The 27,433-nt window shown below is 42.0% G+C and overlaps 1 protein-coding gene across 2 annotated transcripts in view; it reads right to left on the bottom strand.

Moving 5' to 3' along the window:
- Window positions 1–650: 650 nt before the first annotated feature.
- The window catches only part of LOC129833493 (forkhead box protein K2-like), a 31,258-nt gene continuing 4,475 nt past the window's right edge, over window positions 651–27,433 (bottom strand). The window contains exons 2-9 of one of the 2 annotated variants that reach the window (XM_055898141.1): window positions 23,253–23,441; window positions 16,823–16,973; window positions 9,089–9,235; window positions 7,549–7,742; window positions 4,650–4,846; window positions 4,253–4,534; window positions 3,801–3,998; window positions 651–3,090 (exon numbers count right to left, since the gene is read on the bottom strand). In XM_055898141.1, coding sequence (XP_055754116.1) covers window positions 2,873–3,090; window positions 3,801–3,998; window positions 4,253–4,534; window positions 4,650–4,846; window positions 7,549–7,742; window positions 9,089–9,235; window positions 16,823–16,973; window positions 23,253–23,441 — 1,576 coding nt within the window. In that variant the 3' untranslated portion in view covers window positions 651–2,872. The remainder of the gene's footprint in view (window positions 3,091–3,800; window positions 3,999–4,252; window positions 4,535–4,649; window positions 4,847–7,548; window positions 7,743–9,088; window positions 9,236–16,822; window positions 16,974–23,252; window positions 23,442–27,433) is intronic. The other variant, XM_055898142.1, reaches the window with a different exon arrangement.

The raw sequence follows: 27,433 nt of genomic DNA, 5'->3' as shown, positions 1-27,433 counted from the left end.
TTGTTTTACATGTTTGTCGTCAGGTCACAGGTGATGATATACATATCATGTACATATCATTAGGAACATCTGCTCTTTCCATGACAGACTGACCAGGTGAATCCAGCTGAAAGCTACAATTCCTTAATTGATGTCACTTGTCATCTACTTCAAATCAGTGTAGATGAAGGGGGGGGTGACCGGTTAAAGAATATTTTTTAAGCCTTGAGTCAATTGTGACAGATTGTGTGTGTGCCATTGAGGGTGAATGGGCAAGACAAAATAATGAGTGCCTTTGAACAGGTTATGGTAGTAAGTGCTAGGTGCACCGGTTTGTCAAGAACTGCAACGCTGCTGGGTTTTTCAAGCTCAATTTCCCATGTGTATCAAGAAGTCCACCACCAAAAGGACATCCAGCCAACTTGACAACTGTGGGAAGTATTGGAGTCAACATGGGCCAAATCAAATCAAATCAAATTGGTCACATACACATTTTGCAGATGTTATTGCGGGTGTAGCGAAATGCTTGTGGAATCCCTGTGGAACGCTTTCGACACCTTGTAGAGTCCATGCCCCGACGAATTGAGTCTGTTCTGAGAGCAAAGTCCTGGGTGGGGAGGGTTCTGCAACTCAGTATTAGGAAGGTGATTTTATGTTTTGTGCACAGTGTATGTGATGCGAAGGCAGGTTTGGCTTACCATGCCAATACTGCCCCTCTGTGGTCAATTGGGGCACTGTCAAAATCTTAATTCACACAATGACCAATACAATAAAAGGGGTTTAAAAGAAAGCATGTCTAATTTTGCAGATCTTGAATTTCCCTACGGAAGCTGTCAAAAGGCAACTAAACAACGCTTCAATCACAAGTGAATGTCTTATGTGCTAAATGGCAAATCCTCAGCCAAAGAGGCTATGGTGTGTCATTCTCTAGTTGTATTGTTAGGGGGGGGAACACCAGAAAGATGAACGGCTAAAAGGAACGGGTGGCCGTGGGCTGTTAGCAATCACCTGCTGGTTGTTGATGAACGGCAGCGATTCAACATGTATAACTGAAGGACGATAATCTGGTCAGAGGCAATAGAATGGCCACGCGCTGCTTCTAAGTAAAGTCTGCCATCAACTGCTCTGGCGTGTTGTCCCTGAAACATGTGTGAATTAAATGTGCACTAAGAGCAGAAGATCTGATCACTGTTGTGGTGAAACCTTTGGACAAGTCAAATAGAGTGTGAAAGGTTTTAAATTAATTTATATAAAATAAAAAAAGCATTTATCCACTGAAGTGGAACAAATATCTATCACTCGTATCTTCTTAAGTTTGGAACATATACAATCTGAAGACAAACTCGTCAGGTTGTCGGAACAGAATAAAATAAATCAAGCAAAGGGTCTGTCCACACCGAAGTCACCACAGCCAAGGATAACGAGAGAAAAACATTTTACCAAGTGCAGATCTGGTCTGGTTTTAAGCAGCTCTTTTCTTCTGTTAAATGTACAGTTAAAGCTAGAATCCTTAGTTGCTACATACATTTTCTGACTTAAATGAATGATATATACCCATCGATTCTTGAATAATAACTTATAAACGCCTAATGAGCTTAGTTCAACTCTGGTACCACATCAGAATCCAGAATATAATCTTGTTCTACGCCAATGTTTGTAAACAATGTAAATGTAAAGCACGGTAGTCTCAAAACATGGTTAAAATCACAATTTTGATATCACGGATAGTCGGTCCTTGCATCCATAGGCCCGTCTGTCAATTTGAGAGTGGTTACATTTCTCCAGGCCCATCCCTCAGCTTTTTACCAAAAACAGAGGCGGAGTGACCACTTTAGTATTGTTTCAACTAAGGATTCAAGAGTTAACGGCTCAGGTACTTTTCTGTAGTCTGTTACATGAAAGCTCGATGAGGAGGCATCTGATCAACTACACATGGAATTAATATGTTTATATCTTACTGGTTATCTGTGCAAGTATGAAAATATGTAAGTGTAACAAAGCAAATTGATTTGGATATGACAGAACGTGGATTTGACAGGGGGAAAAAAACACTCCATTGATAGAATTGTAAAAAGAAACTACACTTAACAGGGGAAAAAAACACATACAAACTAACAGCGAGGATTTTAAAGTTCAGGTAGAGTGATTGAAATGTCATTGACCCCACTGCTGTATGCTTTATTTCAATTATTGTTACTTTTTTTACCTATATAAATGAAAATGCATCCACAACAGATCCTATGGTCCACATACGAACAACAAAATACTGCATTTCTACTTGCAGCTGCAATAAGGCTAGGTCAGTATATGAAAGACTAGCTGCCAAAGGTCCAGGAATTGGCTCCGACTGTTTTGATCCCTTTTTCTGAATGCACTCTGACATTTCATGTCTGCGTCAAATGCTTGTCATGCTGCTAGTTGGTCACTTCATCCAGTCATCCCATGGGTCCGTTGAGTGGTGCCCTTGGCCGTGGCCCCAATCTGCACTGAGGTAGTTGAGACAGAGGTGCCGCGCGACCGCCGGGCTAACATGGGCCTCAGTCAAACTGCTCGCTGCAGGTGGTCAAAGTTCAGCTCATCATGTTAAAGGTTAATTGTTGTTAAGGCTTCCTGTGGTCTTGGAGTAGTCGTCATCCTCCTCCGTGGCGATGTCTCACAGGGGTACCTTCAAATTAGAGTTCTTCTTTGTCCTAGTTGTCCATTTTTCAAATCTCAACTAAATATTCTCTTCAGTCTGTTTTTTTAAAGGGGTGGTCATATTTTCCAATCCTCTACAATGGTTAAACCCAACTGAAAATCTTCTCCTTTTGGCACCTTGGGAGTCAATGGAAGAAGGGGGAATAAATGGTAGGAAAGGAGAAAAAAAACAAGATGGTGGTGTAGTTGTAGAAGACTAGTTGTGGTGGCTGGCTTGGTCATTGGCTGCCGACGAGTCCGTGTCTGCTGCGCGTGTTGCGGTGGGGGTGGCGCTGTCCCCTTCCTCTGTTTTGATGCGCTTAGCGCTGGGCTGATCGCTGGCCGCCTGGGCTCCGTTCTGTCGTTTGGTCGGGAGGGAGGCTGAAGCGGAGGCGTGAGTGGCCAGCAAGTGGAGAGGACTCGCAACAGCTGTGGCTGAACATAGGGAGGAAGATGAGGGAAAAAATTGAAATATTTCAGTGGCGGAATTGATGGAATACTCTGCTAAGTAATCTAACGTCTTAGAACATATGCCAATAAAAAGTGTACTTTTCCAAACAGTGTAGGAAACTCTAGCCAGACAGGGATTCATATGGCCCTTCGAGATACAAACACACTACAGAGCAGCACTGACAAGTATGCTGCATGAATTCTAGTTAATTAAACAAACTACTAGGGACTACTCACAACAGTGGTAGACTACAGATGGGGTCAGAGCAGTGGTAGACTACAGATGGGGTCAGAGCAGTGGTAGACTACAGATGGGGTCAGAGCAGTGGTAGACTACAGATGGGGTCAGAGCAGTGGTAGACTACAGATGGGGTCAGAGCAGTGGTAGACTACAGATGGGGTCAGAGCAGTGGTAGACTACAGATGGGGTCAGAGCAGTGGTAGACTACAGATGGGGTCAGAGCAGTGGTAGACTACAGATGGGGTCAGAGCAGTGGTAGACTACAGATGGGGTCAGAGCAGTGGTAGACTACAGATGGGGTCAGAGCAGTGGTAGACTACAGATGGGGTCAGAGCAGTGGTAGACTACAGATGGGGTCAGAGCAGTGGTAGACTACAGATGGGGTCAGAGCAGTGGTAGACTACAGATGGGGATAAAGCACTTTGACAGGATCCATTCTAAGTCAGTGTCTCACCTGCAGCGGCCTGCATTGGCATCAGGTGGGTGCCGTTCTGTGTGATGGTCTTTATGGGGAGCTGGTGCTGGCCCAGGGGCGGCTGCTGCTGCACTAAGGTCAGCGTCTGTAAGGGGGTGGTCGACTGAGTTGTCTGGATGATGCGACTGCCACCGCCTATAGAGGCGTGGGAGATGGTTGGAACAGATTCTACTTTTACTAGAGACAAACATAGAAAAAAAAAAGAGATGTCAATGACTTCTAATAACATAACTAACACCAAACAAGCACTACAATAACTGATCAACATGAGATACATTTCACATTTACTAAAACAACACATACACACACAGACACAGGTGCCTTGGCCAAGGGTAAAACAGACCTACGTAAACCTGGCTGAAACCACTACTAACTTGAGTCAACACAATCTGTCCATCTACACACACACCATACTCCTTCCCTGCCCTCACCTTTGGCCTCTGAGTAGTCTCCGTTCTCCAGGGGCTCAGTCTGGAGGGTGACCATGGCAGGGGTGGCCACTGTGTAGGTGGTGGCGGTGCTGAGCCCGGCCACGCTGGTGACAGACATGGCAGGGATCTGGTGGACGACGTGCACCGTCTGCATGACGGGCTGCTGGTTCTGGTTGGTGCTGGTAGTCACAGGCGTGGCCATGGCATAGGTCACCGGCTTTATGGTCTGAGGTAATTGACGCTGAACCGTGATGAGCACTGGCTGGCTGTTGAGAGGGGAGCCTGGACAAACAATAGCTTTCTTTAACGGAGGATCCACATGTGACGACTGCACATTTGTACATAGGACTGGAGAAGACTCCAACAATGTGATTGGACAAAAATGGGCGTCTCTCACCTGGTGTACTCTGTGCAAAGCGGGCCTCCTGGATGACAGCTAGTTTGGGCTGGACTGCTGTGGCAGGGGGCGGGGCCGGAGCGGGCTCTGGTTCCATGGGGACAGGGGAACCCTCTCGGGATAGGCTGTCAGGGGTCTGTACCCCACTCGAGTGGGCCGAGAGCACCCCAGAGTGATTAGGGGAGACTGGGGCACTCCTGTGAAAGGGAAAAGCAGATAGACTTTATAAATGCACTAGATTTACATATGCATTGAAATTTACCACCCTAGTCACACTCCACCATAGTCACACTTTCCCAATGGGAATATTATAGTGACCACATATGGCAACAAGGGGATGGCACAAACATGTCAATCTAACAGTAAAGCTGAGGTGTCCAACCTTTTATCATGAGAGCTACTTTAAATTATGAAACATATCACAAAATACTACACTTTTTCCTAGCATCAAATACACAATATTTTCCCAAATTCAGTCCCGTTATATTTTTCCCGGTTTGGGATTTTTTTTACCGTTTTTCACTCAAAATTACAATTATTCTTAGAGAAACAATGAAATGTGATGTTCTGAGTCCACCCAATACTTAAAATCACATTTAAGATCATTTTTGGGGTCTGGAAAAAAAATCATTTTGATTTGCATGCAATACCACTAATTGAGAATTTTGCGAGAGAGGACTGTGCTGGTCTAGCAATGTTTTTGCTGCTGCAAGTCATGACAGAGTTTGCACACAAAAAAAGCCCACCCGATTGATCAAATAATCATGATAGAATTCTGCCAGGTAAGCCTGCTTTTCCATTAACATTTAATTGAGAAGGTTTTGGGGAAAGTATTTTTGTACCCTAGAGTTGGGCAGTATCCATACTTTCATATTGTCATACCGCTTTGCTTGCATCCCGGGATATACGGTATTACCGGCTTAGTACACAAGGACGCACCAATTATTATCATTTTTTTTTTTATAAATAAAAAAAACAATTGGCCCTCTATTAACAAAATTTGCACAAGTAATGGAACATTTCTATGGAGGATGCCAACTAAATACGCTAAAGAGCGCAAACAAATTGCAAAGACATACACGTATAACTTTATGAGCTGGATTGCCTAGATAGGAGCTACTGAATGTCATTTTTGGTGAGTTTGGACATTTACAAGCAAATGTAAATGAGAGACATTGTGCAAATGAACAAAGTTTTGAAACATGCTTGTCTGAAGGACGAACAGAACTGGCTCTGCAGCAGCATGTGTACATGCTGTGTATGTGGAGTCTGGAGTCACTAGGGCAACGGGCCCTGGGAGGAGAAGGCGGCCCGAGAACGGAGAGGAGAAAAAGCACAAGGATATCAAGATAGTGGCAGCTGTACAAATAACTAATCCAAAGGGCTTTGAGTTCTAACACTATATGATGCCCCGTCACCCTATTAATTCAGCCACATACTTCGATAACTAGCAAGTTAAACATAGTATTGTGCTTTAACGCAGAATTCTGCTTTTTCTCACAGGAAAAAAATAAAAAAATGATTATCTTGCTGCGTTTTGTAAACGCAGATGTAAAATGCTTCTTATTGTAATTTCTGCTCGGCATCAGACACATTTTGTGCTTCAGTTGCATTTCTCCACTTAGATGAGAATTCATAGGCTTTCTATCAGCAGACAGCACTGACTGATGTTGACCTGCTTTTCTCCACAGTACTTTACTCAGTGTAGCCAGACTACCTTTCTCCAGTACTTTACTCAGTGTAGCCAGACTACTTTTCTCCAGTACTTTTCTCAGTGTAGCCAGACTACTTTACTCAGTGTAGCCAGACTACTTTACTCAGTGTAGCCAGACTACTTTCCTCAGTGTAGCCAGACTACTTTCCTCCAGTAAAATGCAAGATTAACTTTAAGCAAAACATTAGGAAATGTAGCTTTTTTTGCAAAAAAGACCTTGCTTTTTCATTGTAAGCCCATTTACTTGCTAAATAGAGTTGCACTTCTGTTGTCATCTGATGAAAATGAAGCTATTTTCTGCCGAATGTGTTTTCTGTGAAGGAAAACTATAGTTGCATGTCCCTGATCCCTCTATTGAAGAAAAAAAAGAAAAAAACACTTGACTGTCAATATAAAACGCGACCCCTGTCAATACACAGCTGGAACCAACTGCTCGCGCTTTCACCCATTGTGTTATTTACAAACACTTTATTTTATTTTTTATTTCATTTAACTAGGCAAGTCAGTTAAGAACAAATTTCTATTTATAATGATGGCTTAGCAACAGTTCAGGAGCAGAATGACAGATTTTTACCGTGGCAGCTCAGGGACTCGATCTAGCAACCTTTTCGGTTACTGGCCCAACTCTAACCACCTACCTGCCGCCCCACATGACTGGCTCAACTGTTCTGGGAACTATGCTTCATAATGTAAAATATTGTGACAGGTGAAATTAAGAACGCAATATGCTTCATCTCCTAACATATTACACAAGCTAACTGCAGGTATTTACTTAAAAAGTAACAAAATATTGAAAAACTTAAAAGAAATAGTTTCAATGGTATTGACGGTACTGAAAAACTATGCCTTGGCTGTTTCCAAATATCCCGGTATACGGTATGCCGCCCAAGCCTACCATCTACCCAGAAGACAGTTATCATTATCTCTTACTGGCTTGGCTACACAAAGTGAATGGAAGAGAAATATGTGCACTACACAGACATACAGGGGAACTATTGCTGGAAATTAATTGGCAGATAGTGTTACATTTGGCTTGTTTAGGCCAATTGGAGCTAACTAGGGATGGGATAATGTCAAATGAGGATTTGTGGATAGATGGGCTGCGAGCAACCGGATGGAGACCCCTGCAGTAAAGCATGCAGCGAGCTCATCGTGTGACTGAAACCTGAGAGAGTAGGTCCATACCTGGAGGAGAGGGGTCCGAGGGGGGTCCTGAAGCAGGGCACACCCCGCGGCCTTCGTTTCCTGAAGGCCTGCTCCATGAGCTTGCCCTCTGAGGACGGGTCTATCCTCCAGAACGAGCCCTTGCCCGGTTCCTCCTGCGATCTGGCTACTTTAATAAAGTAGCGGTTCAGTGACAGATTGTGACGGATCGAGTTCTACAACAGAATACGCCGTCGTGTTAGTACGAACACACTGCAGCCAAGGCTGTTATTCACGTCACAGTTCATCAATGGCACATGCTCAAAACCAACATGGAAACAGATGGGATAAGCCATGTACCGCCCTTCAGTTTGAAGCCAAAGTGAATGTGTACTTTTACAAGGTTGCATATTAGTCAAAGCACATCTTAATATACAGTGCCTTCAGAAAGTATTCATACCCCTTTACTTATTCCACATTTTGTTGTGTTACAGCTTGAATTCAAAATGTATTTAAAAAGTCTCACTCATCTACACACAATAAACCTGTTTTTAGAAATCTTTGCTGATCGATTGAAAATTAAATAGTAATCTAATTTACATAATTATTAAGTGAGTCAATACTTTGTAGAAACACCTTTGGCAGCAATTAGGGCTTTGAGTCTTTCTGGGTACGTCTCGAAGAGCTTTCCACACCTGGATTGTGCAACACTTGCCCATTATTCTTTTCAAAATTCTTCAAGCTCTGTCAAAATTGGTTGTTGATCATTGCTAGACAACCATTTTCAGGTCTTGCCATAAATTTTCAAGCAGATTTAGGTCAAAACTAACTCCGCCACATTCACGGACTTCTTTGTAAGCAACTCCAGTGAAGACTTGGCCTTGTGTTTTAGATTACTGTCCTGCTGAAAGGTGAATTCATCTCCCAGTGTCACAGGTTTTCCTCTAGGACTCTCGACCTCAAAACCAGTTCCACTGCATTTTTTCCATTGTTTCCCTCTAATCAGGGACTGATTTAGACCTGGGACACCAGGTGTGTGCAATTAATTATCAGGTAGAACTGTAAACCAGCAGGCTCTGGACCTCATACGCTAAGAGTAGAGTACCCCCGCTCTAGGATTACGCCTGTGTTTAGCTCCATTCCATTTATTCTCCAGTTCTTAACAATTACAAGCATACCCATAACATGATGCAGCCACCACTATGCTTGAAAATATGGAGTGTGGTACTAAGTAATGTGTTGTATTGGATTGGATTTGCCCCAAACACTTTGTATTCAGGACAAAAATTGAATTGCTTTGCCAAGTATTACTTTAGTGCCTAGTTGCAAACAGGATGCATGTTTTGGTATATTTGTATTCTGTAGACTACCCTCTGTCAATTAAGTTAGTATTGTGGAGTAACTACAATGTTGAAACAAGAAAATGTGGGGAAAAATAAAGGGTCTATGCTCTGGTTTTTGAGATATTTCAAATATAACCATGTGGTGGTATCCTAATGCTATTCAAAACAGGTTCAGATCTTCTCCCTCACATGCACCATTTTCACTGAAATTATTTGTATTGAAAGACGCCATTTCTCACCTGCCAGCCTTTGTCTGCAGTCCTGTAGTAGGGGTAGTTTTTGGTGATGTGAGTGTATATTCCGTTTAGTGTGAGCTGCTTGTCCTGTGCCATTGTAATGGCTTGGACTATCAGTTGTGCATATGAGTATGGCGGTTTGGAATCATCCTAAAGGGAAGAAGAAGAGGAAGGAAGAAAGGGTGTCATTTACTAGGTAGCAAAGCACATATTGTGAGCAATGGCACTGGAGGGAATAGCAGCCGTTTCACGGGCTCCTGGCCAATTGAACTATTGTGTGTTTTTGGGCGTTGATCTTAACTTTTTTTGTACATAATGTTTACGTCAATGTTTACACCATCGTTTCCTATGACCGAAAAGAGCTTCTGGAAACCAGAAAAGCCATCACCAACCTCGATTTGGATGAGGACTTTTACTGCAATGAGTCGAAGGACATATTGATTATCCCAGACCAGGCCCAAATCCATGACACTGAGAAGTAGGCGGCGCTACTGGCTAATGTGCAATCACTGGACGAGCTCTGTTTGAGACTATCCCATCAACGTGATCTGAAGAACTGTAATATCCTATGTTCTCTGAGTCGTGGTGGAACAAGGAAAATATTAATCTAGCTGGTATTTCTATACCTCGGCATGACAGAACGGCAGCATCGGGGAAGGGAGTGTGCGTCTCTTCGAGGTTCTGCTCACATTAGAATACCTTATGATAAGCTGTAGACCATACTATTTACCAAGAGAGTTATCATTATATTTTTCTACCACCATAAACCGATGCTGGCAATAAGACTGGACTCAATGAGCTGTATAAGAGCCTAAGCAAACAAGAAAATGCTCACCCAGAGGTGACATTCCTAGTGGCCGTGATTTGAATGCAGGAAACTGAAATACGTTTTACCTAATTTCTACCAGCATGTCACCTGTGCAACTAGAGATGAAAAAAACTCGAGATCACCTTTACTCCAAACACAGAAATGCACATCTCTCTCTCTCCATTTAGCAAATCTGACCATAAGTCTATCCTCTTGATTCCTGCTTATAAGCAAAAACTCAAAACAGGAAGTACCAGTGACTCACTCAAGTGACCGGAAGTGGTCCGGTGAAGCGGATGCTAAGCTACAGGTCTGTTTTGAAGGCACAGACTGGAATATGTACCGGGCTTCATCCGATGGCATCAGTCACTGGCTTCATTAATACGTGCATCGAAAACCTTTCCAGGGACTGCGGTTAAAGAATTTGCCGGCTGGCTAAAACCGGCACTTTTATTGAAGCGTTGATTAATGTGCACTGTCCCTGTAAAAATAAAACAAACTCAAACGACATGCCCACAGTGACCATATGTACATATCCCAACCAGAAGCCATGGATTACAGGCAACATCAGCACTGCGCTAAAGGCTAGAGTTGCTGCTTTCAGGGAGCGGGACACAAACCCAAATGCTTGCAAGAAATTTCACCACACCCTCCGACGAACCATTAAACAAGCAAAGCGTCAATACAGAACTAAGATCAAATCCTACTACACCAGCTCTGACACACGTCAGATGTGGCAGGGCTTACAAACTATCACAGGTTATGAAGGGAAACCCAGCCATGAGCTGCTCAGTGATGAGAGCCTACCAGACGAGCTAAATGCCTTCTATGCTCACTTTGAGGCAAGATACACTGAACCATGCGTGAGAGCACCAGCTGTTCCAAATGACTGTGTGATCACACTCTCCATAGCCAATGTGAGTAAGACCTTTAAACAGGTAAACATTCATAAGGCCAGACAGATTACCAGGACACATCCTCAGAGCATGAGCTGCCAAGCAGGAAAGGGTCTTCACTGATATTTTCAACCTCTCCCTGTAATACAGGTTTCAAGCAGACCACAATTCTGCCCTATCAATCAAAGGCAGTAACTGCTCATTTGGTCAAAAATGAGTTAGTCATTTTTTGCTACATTAAATACATGCTTAATCATGTGGACAAGTATCCTGCCTCTATTGTATTGTGTTTTGGAGAAAATGCGGGTCATGTTAGCAGTAACTGCATAACGTTACTGTGAAACCAACGTAAATAAAAAAACATATTTCTCAGTTTCACGCCATGAGCAGTTACTGCCTTTTTGCTTGGTAGGGCAGCATAGTCCCTGTGCCCAAGAACGCCAAGGTAACCTGTCTAAATGACGATCACCCCGTAGCACTCACATCTGTAGCAATCAAATGCTTTGAAAGGCTGGTCATGACTCACATCAACACAATCATCTCAGAAACCCTGGACACACTCCAATTCACAGGACAAGGACAACAACCTTTCCCTCAACGTCTAAGACAAGTGAGTTGATCGTGGACTAGAGGAAACGTAGGGGTGAGCACACCCCCATTCACATCGACAGGGCTGTAGTGGATCGAGAGGTTCAAGTTCCTCGGTGTCCACATCATGAAGGATCTATCATGGTCCAAACACACCAACAGTTGTGAAGAGGGCACGACAACGCCTCTTCCCCCTCAGGAGGCTGAAAAGATTTGGCATGGGCCCTCAGATCCTCTAAAAGTTCTACACCGGCACCATCGACAGCATCTTGACTCACTTGGGGCCTCTATACCAGACGGTGTCAGAGGAAGGCCCAAAACATTCTCAAAGACAGCCACCCACCCAAGCCACAGACGTGTTCTCTTTGCTACTGCACAGCAAGCAGTACCAATGCACCAAGTCTGAAATCAACAGAACCCTGAACAGCTTCTATCCCCAAGACATCTAAACAAGACTGCTAAATAGCTAATCAAATGGCTACCAGGACTACCTGCATTTACCCTTTTTTGCACATCTGCTACTGCCCATTATCTATCCTGTTGCCTAGTCACTTTACCCCTACCTGTATGTACATTACATAGCTACCTCAATTACCTCGTAACCTTGCACATCGACTCGGTACAGGTACTCCCTATATGTATAGCCATGCTATTTCTATTTGTTATTCACTATGTTTTTATTCTTCGTGTCTCCATCTCATCTTTGACTCTGCATTGTTGGAAAATAATCCGTAAGTAAGCATTTCACTGTTAGTCTACGAAGCATGTAACAAATTAAACTTGATGACAACAAATCATGGGTTTGTTTTGTCACATGCATCAGTTAAAATGCCAAAACAGGCAGACACGACTACCTTTCCTCTCCAATTAATTCAAGTGTGCAGTTATTTAAAAAGGGCAATCTACAGTTGCAGTACCCATTGATTCTTGAAGAATATAACTTAGAAATTCCTCGAGCTTAGTTCAACTGTCATACACCATCCAAACTCCAAACAAACTTGATTTACTCCAATGTTTGTAAACAAAGTAGTGTTGAGCAACTAACCGAAAGATCAGATATGTAAAAAAAACAATCGAGATAAATCGGATCAAGTCCAAACTGTGTGATATAGTAGAGTTGTAGTTTCCAACGGGCCAATATTCCACATAGATTAGCGCAGTAATTAACCAACATGACCATAACTAATGTCACGCCTACTTGTCCAGTCTGTGTGGGGCACACAGAGGGAGAGAAGAGACAGAAGACAAGCGAGCGAGCGGCATAGGGAGCAGTTGCTTTGAGAGGTATCTCTACCTGAAAATACATGATCTAAGTGATTGATAGTTGATATTCAGCAGTTGTAAAAGTATGCATTATTTACTCAAGAACTATTAAAATACTGATTATGTCAGACAGCAGCTCTTATAGAGATGAGACAATGACTTGGAATTAAATAATAAAAAGTCATCAAATAAAACTAAATGTAATATACCCAACAACTGAAATATTTTAAATATTTATAAAGTAAATAGTAATGTAAATAAATGGTTAATAAGTACAGGGGCAGTCACTACCATCATGGGACTTTTGTTAAATGTTTTATTCTGTGTTGTTACATCATTCAATCCACATAACGCATAGTGCATTTAATGACAATTGTATTATCAAAACCATGATTTTTTAAATTTATAATAGAGCCAAAACGACCCCAAAAAGCACTAATCCCTCAGCAATAGAGTTGCAAAGTGGCGGAAACTTTCCAGAAATTGGGAAGTTAAGCCCAGGAATATTTGGAACTTTTCTTTAAAAAAAAAAAAAAAAAAAAGTTTGCTTATAACAGTGAACCTTTTTGAGGGATACACAAGGCAATTCTAGGTCTTGTGGCATATTTAGGTCTATCCCCAATTCAATGGAGTTGCAACCCTCTGCATGCACAGTGCATTCTTCCATCACATGTACAGCTGATTCTCAAGATCTTGCACACTAATGAGATGCTATTGAGCCCACACTACTACACTGTCTGAGCCATTCTGATGAAGATCATCAAAGGCAAGTGAATATGTATAATGCTATTTCTGACTTTGTTGACTCCATAACATGGCGGATATCTGTATGGCTTGTTTGAGCTCTGTACTCAGATTATTGCATGGTGTGCTTTTTCAGTAAAGCTTTTTTGAAATCTGACACAGCGGTTGCATTAAGGAGAAGTTTATCTAAAGTTCCATGCTTAACTTGTTTCGGATAGGGAGCAGCATTTTCACTTTTGGATGAATTGCGTGCCCAGAGTGAACTGCCTCCTTCTCAGCCCCAGATGCTAACATATGCATACTAATATTAGTATTGGATAGAAAACACTCTGAAGTTTCTAAAACTGTTTGAATCAAGTCTGAGTATAACATAACTCATGTGGCTGGCAAAAACCTGAGAAAAAATCCAAACAGGAGATGGAAAATCTGAGGTTTGTAGTTTTTGAACTCACCCCTATCAAAAATACACTTTGAGATATGGGTATTTTTTCACTTCCTAAAGCTTCCACTAGATGTCAACCGTTTTTAGAACGTGGTTTCAGGCTGCTCATGTGAAGGGGGGCCGGATGAGAGATGTTTTACTACGGGGTCTGCCTACAGCCTTGTTCTCAGTCACGCGCTTTCACATGAGGTCTCTCTCATTCCGGTGCTTTTCTACAGACAATAGAATTCTCCGGTTGGAACAATATTGAACATTTATGATCCTAATGATTGATTCTATACTTAGTTTGACAAGTTTCTTCGACCTGTAATATAACTTTTGAACGTTTTGTCCGAATGGACCAGATCGCTTTTTTGGATTGTTTACCAAACGCCCTAACAAAAGAAGCTATTGAACATAAATGGACATAAATGATGGACATTATCGAACAAAACAAGCATTTATTGTGGAACTGCGATTCCTGGGAGTGCATTCTGTTGAAGATCAAAGGTAAGTGCATTTTTATAATTTTCTTTATCAATAATGTTGACTACCCAACATGGCAGATATTTCTCTGGCTGGTTTGGGCTCTGATCACCGTTCTCAGATTATGCTTTTTCTGTAAAGTTCTTTTGAAATCTGACACTTCTCCTTAATGCAACCGCTGTATCTAAAGTTTCATGTATAATAGCTGTATTTTCATCAACATTCATTATGCGTATTTCTGTGAATTCATGTGTCTCTGCAATATCACTGCATGTTTTAGAACTACTGTATCTAACACGCCAATGTAAAATAAGAATTTTGGATATAAATATGAACTTTATCGAACCAAACATACATGTATTGTGTAACATGAAGTCCTATGAGTGTCATCTGATGAAGATTTTCTCTATTTAATTTTCTCTATTTCTGCTTTTTGGGACTCCTCTCTTTGGCTGGAAAAGTGGCTGTGCTTTTCTGTGACTATGTACTGACCTAACAATCGTTTGGTGTGCTTTCGTCGTAAAGCCTTTTTGAAATCTGACACTTTGGCTGGATTTACAACAAGTGTAGCTTTAATTTGGTGTATTGCATGTGTGATTTCATGAAAGTTGAATTTTTATAGTAATTTATTTGAATTTGGCGCTCTGAATTTTCACTGGATGTTGGCCTTGTGGGACACTTGCATCCCACATATTCCAGAGAAGTTAATGTCTTGCTCAAGATGTGTATGCAACTTGTGCTCACGGGCAATGTGTATTGGAAGAGATTTCTGAATGTTTTTCGCCCAGCATACACCCCTCCAACCAGACATGCTTTATCTACTAATTTGCTGGATGCAGAGATCAGAGTTCAAGTGAAGGTCAATCAAATCATAGAGAAAGCAGACTATTGCAATCATCTCTGATGGGTGGTCGAATGTTCGTGGGCAAGGAATAATTAACTACATCTCCACACCTCAACCAGTATTCACCAAGAGCACAGACACACCGGTCTCTACATTGCAGATGAGCTGAAGGCAGTCATCAATGACCTTGGACCACAGAAGGTATTTCCACTGGTGACAGACAATGCTGCGAACATGAACGCTGCTTGGTCTAAAGTGGAGAGTCCTACCCTCACAGCACACCCATTGGCTGTGCTGCTCATGCATTGAATCTGCTCCTCAAGGACATCATAGCACTGAAAACAATGGAGAGAGCCAAGGAAATGGTTAGGTATGTGAAGGGTCATCAAGTTATAGAAGCAATCTACCTCACCAAGCAAAGTGAGAAGAATAAGAGCACCACATTGAAGCTTCCCAGCAACACTCGTTGGGGTGGTGTTGTCATCATGTTTGATGACAACCTGGAGGGGAAGGAGTCTCTCCAAGAATATATCACAGTCTGCCGCTATGGACAGCCCATTCAAGAAGATCTGAAACCTAAAACGGTAGCCATTGCACAGATTGAGGGAGACAATGCCATCCTGTCTGATGTTCAGACTCTGCTTGCAGATGTAAGAGAAGAAATCTGTGCTGCCCTGTCCACTTCACTGTTGCACCAAGCAGAGGAAACTGCAGTTCTGAAAAACATCAGAAAGCGTGAAGACTACTTCCTGAAGCCTATACACGCCGAGCGTACATGTTGGACCCCAAGTATGCTGGCAAGAGCATCCTGTCTGGTGCAGAGATCAACAAGGCCTATGGTGTCATCACTACCGTGTCTCGCCACCTTGGCCTTGATAAGGGCAAGGTTCTTTGCAGTCTGGCGAAGTAAACTTCTAAGCAAGGGCTTTGGCATGGAGATGCAACATGGCAGTCATGACAACATATCTCATCAGCCAACTGGTGGAAGGGACTTTGTGGATATGAGGCTCTTTCCCCTGTTGCCTCCAAATCCCACCAACATCAGCCATCTCAGATCGCAACTGGTCCTTGGTTTGGGAACACACACACCAAAGCACGCAACAGGCTGACCAATACAAGAGTTGAAAAAAATTCATTTAATTAAAGTTCAATTTGTATTTTTTTTCTCTATTGGAAGGATTTAACCATTTGCAATTATGTGTACTTATGATAAGGTAAAGGGTTTATGTTTCTGTCTCCATATGATATGGTAAATATATCCAGAGCAAAAAAACATTTAAATGGTATTAATATTAATTTGCATAGATATCCGTTAATTACCATAATATTCCCGTTAATTCACACAGAAAGTTTCCACCTCTGAATATTCCCCAAAATGTGCAACCCTACTCAGCACTAAAACAAAGTAAATGTAAACAAACACTGTACACCCTCATAACATTAAAACTATATTGATATCATGGTTGGTCAATTCTTGCATCCATAGCTCCATCTCTGAATTTGAGAGTGGTTACATTTCTCCAGCCCCATCCCTCAGCTTTTTACCAAAACAGTGGCGGGGATAACATGTTATGGTTGCAACTGCTGATTGCCACTAAATTAAAAATGCCAGTTTCACAGACACAGATGAATGTAAGCCTTAGACTAAAAGGATGTTCAATGGAGATTCTCTGTATGTGGTGCTCACCTTGGGGCTGTCCCCTCCTGAGGCCTCCTTGTCGTTCTCTGACTGGGAGTTGTCGTTTATGAGCTGTAGCTCTGCAGAGCTGACCATGCGACCCATCCTGTAGCCGGACAAGCCCGCTCCCCTGGGACTGGAGGGGCACGAGTTGGCAGCACTTTGGGGAAGAAGAGAACCAGACTGTTAGTCACCAAGTCTCTGTCAGCATGATGGCAAACACAGTACATATCAAATTATCTGACTAAGAATAATGCAATACTTTTAGGCTACAAACAAAACTGCCTAATTGATTTACTGATGTTTTTCTTTTTTTAAATCAAGCAATGGTTTACAATTAGCCAAGCTATTCTGAGGAATAGGGGGCCTCAGTAAAATAAATATATTGGCTCAGCTTATCTGTACCCTTTCCTGCAGTAGCCTGCGGTCAGAGTGGTACACACCACCTATGCAAATAGCCTCACATTATCTAACCCATATTGAAAGGAGAGCAAAACCATTTCATGAGGCATTAAGTTGATAGTTAAAACAGCAGAAAAAGCCTAAGGATGTGTCATTAGCTGAAGCAAACATGAATAATCTGGAGATAAACACTGATGATTGACTAGAATTAAATTAAAACATCAATATTATTTTTTCCATTCTTCAATGTATCTGGAGCAGTATCATCGGTGCAATGCGCCGTAGCTGATTGGCAGATGTGCTAGTAGGAATTCATGGTTGGATTAGCACTAGAGGTCGACCGATTAATCGTAATGGCAAATTAATTAGGGCCGATTTCAAGTGTTCATAACAATCGGTAATCGGCATTTTTGGACGCCGATTATATTGCAATCCACGAGGAGACTGCATGGCAGGCTGACCACCTGTCACGCGAGTGCAGGCAGCAAGGAGCCATGGTAAGTTGCTAGCTAGCATTAAACTTATCTTATAAAAAAAAACAATCTTAACATAATCACTAGTTACCTACAGATGGTTGATGATATTACTAGTTTAACTAGCTTGTCCTGCGTTGCATATAATTAATGCGGTGCCTGAAATTGTGTCACTTCTCTTGCGTTCAGTGTAAGCAGAGTCTGGGTATATGCAGCAGTTTGGGCCGCCTGGCTCGTTGCGAACTGACCATTTCTTCCTAACAAAGACTGTAATTAATTTGCCAGAATTGTACATAGTTATGATATAACATTGAAGGTTGTGCAATGTAACAGTAATATTTAGACTTAGGGTTGCCACCCGTTCGATAAAATACGGAACGGTTCCGTGTTTCACTGAAAGAATAAACATTTTGTTTTAGAAATGATTGTTTCCAGATTTGACCACATTAATGACCTAAGGCTCGTATTTCTGTGTGCTTATTATATTATAATTAAGTCTATGATTTGATATTTGATAGAGCAGTCTGAGCGGTGGTAGGCAGCAGCAGGCTCGTAAGCATTCATTCAAACCACACTTTTCTCCGTTTGCCAGCAGCTTTTCGCAATGCTTGAAGCACAGCACTGTTTATGACTTCAAGCCTATCAACTCCTGAGATTAGGCTGGCAATACTAAAGTGCCTATAAGAAACATCCAATAGTCAACATCTGTGAAATACAAATGGTAGAGAGAGAAATAATCCTATAATAACTACAACCTAAAACTTAACTGGGAATATTGAAGACTCGTGTTAAAAGGAACCACCAGCTTTGATATGTTCTGGCACATATTGCACTTTTACTTTCTTCTCCAACACTGTTTTTGCATAATTTAACCCAAATTGAACATGTTTCATTATTTATTTGAGACTAAATTGATTTTATTGAAGTATTATATTAAGTTAAAATTAAAAAAAAGTGTTCATTAAGTATTGTTGTAATTGTCATTATTACACACGTACAGCAGGGAGAACAAGTATTTGATACACTGCCGATTTTGCAGGTTTTCCTACTTACAAAGCATGCAGAGGTCTGTCATTTTTTATCATAGGTACACTTCAACTTTGAGAGACGGAATCTAAAACAAAAATCCAGAAAATCACATTGTATGATTTTTTAAGTAATTCATTTGCATGACATAAGTATTTGATACATCAGAAAAGCAGAACTTAATATTTGGTACAGAAACCTTTGTTTGCAATTACAGAGATCATACGTTTCCTGTAGTTCTTGACCAGGTTTGCACACACTGCAGCAGGGATTTTGGCCCACTCCTCCATACAGACCTTCTCCAGATCCTTCAGGTTTCGGGGCTGTCGCTGGGCAATACGGACTTTCAGCTCCCTCCAAAGATTTTCTATTGGGTTCAGGTCTGGAGACTGGCTAGGCCACTCCAGGACCTTGAGATGCTTCTTACGGAGCCACTCCTTAGTTGCCCTGGCTGTGTGTTTCGGGTTGTTGTCATGCTGGAAGACCCAGCCACGACCCATCTTCAATGCTCTTACTGAGGGAAGGAGGTTGTTGGCCAAGATCTCGTGATACATGGCCCCATCCATCCTCCCCTCAATACAGTGCAGTCGTCCTGTCCCCTTTGCAGAAAAGCATCCCCAAAGAATGATGTTTCCACCTCCATGCTTCACGGTTGGGATGGTGTTCTTGGGGTTGTACTCATCCTTCTTCTTCCTCCAAACACGGCGAGTGGAGTTTAGACCAAAAAGCTAAATTTTTGTCTCATCAGACCACATGACCTTCTCCCATTCCTCCTCTGGATCATCCAGATGGTCATTGGCAAACTTCAGACGGGCCTGGACATGCGCTGGCTTGAGCAGGGGGACCTTGCGTGCGCTGCAGGATTTTAATCCATGACGGCGTAGTGTGTTACTAATGGTTTTCTTTGAGACTGTGGTCCCAGCTCTCTTCAGGTCATTGACCAGGTCCGGCCGTGTAGTTCTGGGCTGATCCCTCACCTTCCTCATGATCATTGATGCCCCACGAGGTGAGATCTTGCATGGAGCCCCAGACCGAGGGTGATTGACCGTCATCAACTAATTCCATTTTCTAATAATTGCGCCAACAGTTGTTGACTTCTCACCAGGCTTCTTGCCTATTGTCCTGTAGCCCATCCCAGCCTTGTGCAGGTCTACAATTTAGCCCTGATGTCCTTACAGAGCTCTCTGGTCTTGGCCATTGTGGAGAAGTTGGGGTCTGTTTGAGTGTGTGGATAGGTTCTCTTTTATACAGGTAACGAGTTCAAACAGGTGCAGTTAATGAGTGGAGAACAGGAGGGCTTCTTAAAGAAAAACTAACAGGTCTGCGAGAGCCGGAATTCTTACTGGTTGGTAGGTGACCAAATACTTGTCATGCAATAAAATGCAAATTAATTACTTAAAAATCATACAATGTGATTTCAAATTTAACACACCTGCTCCCCATTCACACCTGAGACCTTGTAACACTAATGAGTCACATGACACCGGGGAGTGAAAATGGCTAATTGGGCCCAATTTGGACATTTTCACTTAGGGGTGTACTCACTTTTGTTGCCAGCGGTTTAGACATTAATGACTGTGTGTCAAGTTATTGAGGGGACAGCAAATTTACTGTTATACAAGCTGTACACTCACTACTTTACATTGTAGCAAAGTGTCATTTCTTCAGTGTTGTCACATGAAAAGATATACTCAAATTTACAAAAATGTGAGGGGTGTACTCACTTTTGTGAAATACACACATACATAGGTATCGGCGTTGAAAAATCAGAATCGGTCGACCTCTAATTAGCACTGCTACAACTTTAATTTCACATACTATATAGGGGTAGTTTACATTTGAACACAGCAGAAGCTATTAAGGATGTGACAAATGGGGGGAAAAGTTCTTAATGTTTAAACTGCAATTTTTATCATGGGTTTTCCGTTAAAACGATAGCAAAAAAAACATTCCAAGTGAATTCACAATTCAGCTGCGCTGCTGCCCACAACGGTTTGGCCCCTTTCAGATGGTTCAGCATTGCACCTGTACTACTTATTACTGTACTTCAATTCCACCTCACAAAATGTGCATTTCCTTGTCATTAACTTCTCAAAGTGTTGCCATACAGGGCTTCAGTGCTGTCGCTTGCCTTTCTCTGCCATTTTTCCAACTGTTAACAATAATGACGCAGTGGTGGACAGTTGACGCCAAAATAATTTACTCAGACTTGCACGTCAACTCCCCATTTCTGGAGAGCTACGATTCAATTCCGCCAGGAATTTTGGAATGGAGGAGCCTGATTACAACTGAGCACAATTAACAATATTTGAGATATTAAAGCTAGAATCCTTCAAATGTTCCAGGCGCTTCTAAACAAAATGCCCAGGTCACACAGAAAAATATTTAGGCGCATGTGCGAGCGAAATGGTCGCACTGTAGAGCCCTGGATAGCGAGGGACGGAGAGAGAGGGGAGGGGCACAGTATAGGCAGGTCGCCCACCAGGCAGAAAGAGGACAAAAACAGCTGAGAAGTTGAGCCTAGCACTTCAACACTCTTAGATGTTGCGGATATTTACCCACTATGCAGTTTACTTTCTGCAGCTAAGTCATATCGCTGAGTCAACCGTTACACAACTTTCCCCAGGCCTATATAGCCTATCGTCTAGTTCGGCAATAACACAAAATATGTTGCGTGATAACGGCAATGTGAATTTAAAAAATGTTTCCTAACGTTAAGGATCCCAATTACATTTAAACGTTCACACCCCTAGAAGCCAGTGTTAATTTAGTCAACAATAACTAATCAACAACCTATTTTTCCTGTCTAAAACTAGTACGATAATGAAATGCACTGTAATAAAATATAACTATTACAAATTAATTTTCATTTTAGTCTACGAAAATGTGTAAAGAGAATTCCACGTCCATTAGTCTCACATTTCATTTGACATGAAGCTCCTTTCAACTGTTTTGTCCCATCCTAAGCATGCATGAGTGCAGAATATTTCATTCAATCCTCTCATTACATATTTGAGCTGCACGGTCTGATTGAGTTGATCTGCCATGCTCTCCCACACAGTTCCCAGGTGGTCACTTCAGTCACTCGTTCAATCTTTTAAACTGATGCAAAGCCAGGACAGTAGGCTTGTGCGGTATACAGATTTTCATGTCGTCATACAGTCCCTTCTCTCGTTCCAGGATTTACGGTATTACCAGCATAGCACACAAGAGGGCGCTACAAACAAGAAAAGTCAACTGGGCTTCTTACCAGAATGCAAATAAAAATTAGCAAACTAATTGCGAAATGCCAACGAGCAAAACAAACTAATTACAAAGACCAGCAAATACAGCTCACAAAGTTAAACAAAAGTAGCTACCGAATGTCCTTTTTGATCTGTATGGACATTTACAAGTGAAAGCGAACGAGAGAAATTGTGCAAATGAACAAAGTTGTGATGCATGCTTTTCCGAAGGAAGAGAAGCATGTGTACATGGAGCAGATGGGAGAAGAAAAAATAAAATAAAAAAACACTAGTAGAAAGCACAGGGGGAAAAATGGCAGCTGTACAGAACTCATCTAGCGCTCTGACTTCTGGCAGAAAGCCATTATAAGATATCTGATGGCTTCATCACCTCATGTGCGCTGCACAACAGAGACTCGCCGATCGATATAGAAGGCTGTGGACTCACCAGATGGCTTTCTCCAATTGTGCTACTTACAAACAAACACGTGACTGGCTCAACTGTTCTGGGGAACTACGGTAAGCTTCATCACGTAAAATAATGTGACAGGTGAAATGAAGAATGCGATATGCTTTATCTCGTAATGTATTGCACAAGTTGACTGCAGGTATTAACATAAAAAGTTGCTACAAATATTCAAATTCACTGAAACTTCAAAGAAATAGTTTTAGGTTAGGTTTTGAAAAATCCTCCCGTGGCTTCTTCCAAATACCCCGTTTTACAGTATACCACCCAAGCCTACAGGATACTTGACTTGTAACTAACCTTTCCTATGGAAAAAACAAATGCTATTTGTTGAATATTAGTAGTACAGTAATACTTCTTTGCATTTTTGTAAGGCTCAGTTAGAGGTAGCCTAAATATTCATAATTTAAAACCGGGGGGAAAAATGCACTTACTATGTGACCTAAATGGCTGTGACTTAAACTAGACAAACTGCCCAGAGTTTTGGTCGACTAATAATAACTAACAAAGGATGAAATGACTAAAATGTGACTGAAAAAAGGTATTTAAAAAGGTATTAAAACTAAAACAGCTGTCAAAATTAACATTGCTAGAAGCCATGTATTTTCAGTCAACACACACACAGCAGCTAAGTAAAGACTGCCAATGGCTACACACAGACTAGGCTTAACAAGTACATGCAATAAAGCTGTGTTGGACAGATTGTGTAGGTTAGGAGGTAACCTAATCTGCAAGCTGAGCCTGGTTCACAGCTTCCCCTAGAGTTCAATAAAGTAAGCATTAGCCGCCAGGCCAGTATGATAAGTTATCTCAAGGTTAACTGAGGCCCAGGCCTACTGTTACTGTACCTGATGGTGCCGGTGGGCGAGGGCAGAGGGCTCATGAGGTGGGCGATGTTGTCTGGAATGTTTATGGTGAGTGGAGAGATGTGGACTGGTTTTACTGGAGACTCAGGCGCCTCATGCTTCTCCCTCTTCCCACTGGACAGGGCTGTGAATGTGATCTTGATGTTTGTGCTGGGAAACCTGAAAGTGCACCTGCAGAGAAAACGAGACAAAAGGTTCAAATTCACCTACAACACAACGTAATGCAACCTTCCAGTCTATGTGGACTCTGAGCATCCACACACTACATGTTAATGTTTTTAAATGTATGTAAACTGTAAAAAGTATTTTGTATGTAATGTATTTTTCGTTTTACACTACATTATATGGACACCTGTTCATTGAACATCTTATTCCAAAATCATGGACATTAATATGGAGTTGGTTCCCCTTTTGCTGCTATAACAGCCTCCACTCTTCTGGGAAGGCTTTCCACCAGATGTTAGAACATTGCTGCGGGGACTTGCTTCTATTGAGCCACAAAAGCATTACTGAGGTCGGGCACTGATGTTGGGCGATTAGGCCTGGCTCGCAGTCAGCATTCCAATTCATCCCAAAGGTGTTTGATGGGGTTGAGGTCAGGGCTCTGTAAAGGCCAGTCAAGTTCTTCCACATCGATCAACAAATAATTTCTATATGGACCTCACATTGTGCATGGGAGCATTGTAATGCTGAAACAGAAAAGGTCCTTCCCCAAACTGTTGTCACAAAGATGGAAGCACAGAAGTCTAGAATGTCATTGTATGCTGTAACGTTAAGATATCCCTTCACTGGAACTAAGGGGCCTAGCCCAAACCATGAAAAACAGCTCAAGACCATTATTCCGCCACCAAGGTTTAAAGTTGGCACTATGCATTGGGGCAGGTAGTGTTCTCCTGGCATCAACCAAACCCAGATTTGTCCGTCGGACTGTCAGATGGTGAAGTGTGATTCATCACTCCAGAGAACGAGTTTCCACTGCTCCAGAGTACAATGGCGGCGAGCTTCACACCACTCCAGCCGACACTTGGCATTGCGCATGGTGATCTTAGGCTTGTGTAAGGCTGCTCGGTCATGGAAACACATTTTATGAAGCTCCTGACAAACGGTTCTTGTGCTGACGTTGCTTCCAGAGGCTCAGGCTAAATATAGGCTGTGGTAGCCTAATCAAACACACATTCTCATTGTGGGGTAAACAACAAGCAGTGTGAATGCCTAGAATGGAGATGTCCATATACACCAAGGTTCAATCAGTGCAGGATCAGGCTCCATCACCACACCCCAGAGAGAGACTGAGGGCCAGATTGTTATGCCAGCCCTGCTTTCTTTTGGTCCGGATGCCAGGTGCTACAGCACTTGTTGCCAAGCCCCAACAGAGCTGGCATAGAGCACATTCAGAGAGAACAGTGTCCCTGACACCCAAGTCTCAAATTAGCATTGCTACTCAGAGGGTGAAAAACTGCTGGGAGCCAGCCTGGTGAAGTCAGACACTTCAATTATGCATATGCACTCCAACACCCTTTCAGGACCAATGTAATACCCCTGTCAACAAAGAGCATGGGAAACTAAATGATTTGATGAAATAGGGGGATGTTGATGACCTCATTATGCAGACCACACGTAGCTAGTGTCTAGTGGGAAAACATGTTTTTTCAAAACTAGTTACCAGCATGGTACAGGGATGCAAACTGGTGAGGGTCCAAAAAGGTGACACTTTTTTTTGCTGCACTGAAACATGCAAAACATCCCTGCTAGGGGGAAACACAGGTTTTAACTAATTAAACAAAGAATATGATCTACATGATCAGTCTCAGTGTAAAATAAAGTGGTAATTGTGAACCTAACTCACAGCTAAAAAATGTAAAGAAAGCAATCCAATGTTATTTGTTGCCTAGACTTTACTGCAAATGACACTCAAGTCTTGAGAAAAAACAATACACTAATATTGCAGTTAGCCATGACAGCCTTTATAATAGAACGCTTGTGACCATGACAGCCTTTATAATAGAACGCTTGTGACCACACACACACATTGCACATGGGAAGAATACATTTTAAAGTAGAAATAGAATGAAACAAACAGGCATTCTATTTTTTCCCTAATATTGTGGTCACTATAGACATTGATCAAGTGCACAAGGCTACATGTGTGCAAAAATAACATTCACCGAATTAAATTATAATCCCCCCCACGTGTTACTGTCAAGTTCAACAGAACAAAAACAATATCTTTGGGCTGCACTGCACATTATTACATTGTACACCTTCTGCCTGTGGACATCTGTTCTACAATGTGCCAGCAAAAGTGAGAAAGTGTGTGGTGTTCCTTTCACCTCTATCGTGGCATCCAGCTTAAGCCAGGCCCAGCTCCACACCCTGAATGTACTTGTTTAACAATTAACGCCTCATTTTCACCTAATTCTCTCATTCTGAAAATTAACCACATACTGTAGAGGGAAAACATTAGTTAACAGATAGTGGTTAGTTCTTTAGCTAGTTAACATTTCACACAGATTGCCAGGGTCCAGTAAGCAACGCGTTATAACTTGAGGAACGGCAAGGAGTCGTACACCAGTTAATACTATAGAGAATTGGTTAGGTTACTAATGTTAGCAAGCTAGTTTTCACACCATAAACTCAATTATTTGACCAGTTAAGTTGGCTAATGTTGCTCAACATTTCTCTGGCTAGCTAACTGAGAATTCGATCCAGCTAGCAAGATATTTAACAATGCTAATACCAGTTCCACCACACTTTCTCCCTCACCACAAACTTTCCAAACGCCATTAGTTTTTCAATTACAGCTCATGAAGTGCACTTCATCACCTTCTCACCCCCATCTCCATGGTCAGGCTTCTCATCTAACGTTACCTCTTTGTTATCGTTCAGGGGATGTGCTGCTGTAACTGGCAAGCTGCCTTTCCAGAGCGCTCGCTGATGCGGTAACTAGTAAGTTGGTTCTCTTTCTTCAGTCGCGTGCTGCGCTGCATTCTGTTATGTAAACGATTGGCTGAGGCTTGGATACAGCCAGTATTGCTCCAAACTTGTATTACTCGTTCCCTTACAGCCAGTAGTGATCCAACCCCCCCTCCCCCCCCCCTCCCCACAAACTTTTATCATTAGATCTATACGGATCACGTAGGTCACCGAATTTGGATTCAAAACTGCAAATTTCACCAAAAGGTGACTAGTTTGCATCCCTGATGGTAGAGGCAGGTAGCAATATTCAATAGGCCTAATGATGCCTTTGGATCGCTCAAACTTAAAAAGCACAAGAGGATTGACACCCACCATCTCAGATTGTTCTGAAATAATTTATGTTAGAAACAGATAAGATTAGCATTCCTGCAACATTGAGCTAATCGATTGAACCCAACTGGTCATTTTAATTTATAGGATTCATATAATATTCAATAAATATAGCACCTAAGATTTGATTTGGATCAAACTTTTTTCTAACAATGAGTTAGCCATGAGATATCCAAAGAAATGGTGTGAAGCCACCAAGGACCCCCCCACACACACACACACACACACACCCCATGCAGATCCCACTCAATAACGAGTATACAGTATTCGTTCTCCATGTAGTAAGGGGCTGAGGATCGGCGTATTGTTTCTTCATCCTATGTAATGTATCCTCAGTGAATTTGGTGATGTTCAGAGTAGAGGCATGGCCGATTAATTAGGGCCAATTTCAAGTGTTCATAACAACCGGTAATAGGCCTTTTTGGACGGCGATTAAATTGCAATCCACAAGGAGGCTGCGTGGCAGGCTAACCACCTGTTACGCGAGCACAGCATCAAAAGCACCTTGTGGCTGCAAGGATCCAAGGTAAGTTGCTAGCTTAAACTTATCTTAGAAAAAAAACTCAATCTTCACATAATCACTAGTTAAACTAGTAATATCCTCAACCATGTGTAGTTAACTAGCTTGCTCTGCGTTGCATATAATCAATGCGGTACCTGTTAATTTATCATCGAATCACAGCTTACTTCAACTTCGCCAAACAGGTGATGATTTAACAAAAGTGCATTCGCGAAAAAAAAGCACAATCGTTATAATAACGTACCTAACCATCAATGCCTTTCTTAAAATCAATACACAAGTATATTTTCTAAAACCTGCATATATAGTTAAAATAAATTATTGTTGAGCAGGCAAT

The sequence above is a fragment of the Salvelinus fontinalis genome, chromosome 34 (genome assembly GCF_029448725.1).
Source record: "Salvelinus fontinalis isolate EN_2023a chromosome 34, ASM2944872v1, whole genome shotgun sequence".
Classification (NCBI taxonomy): Eukaryota; Metazoa; Chordata; class Actinopteri; order Salmoniformes; family Salmonidae; genus Salvelinus; species Salvelinus fontinalis.
The sequence above is the reverse complement of the archived record's forward strand: the minus strand, read 5'-3'. Positions and strand labels throughout refer to the sequence as shown.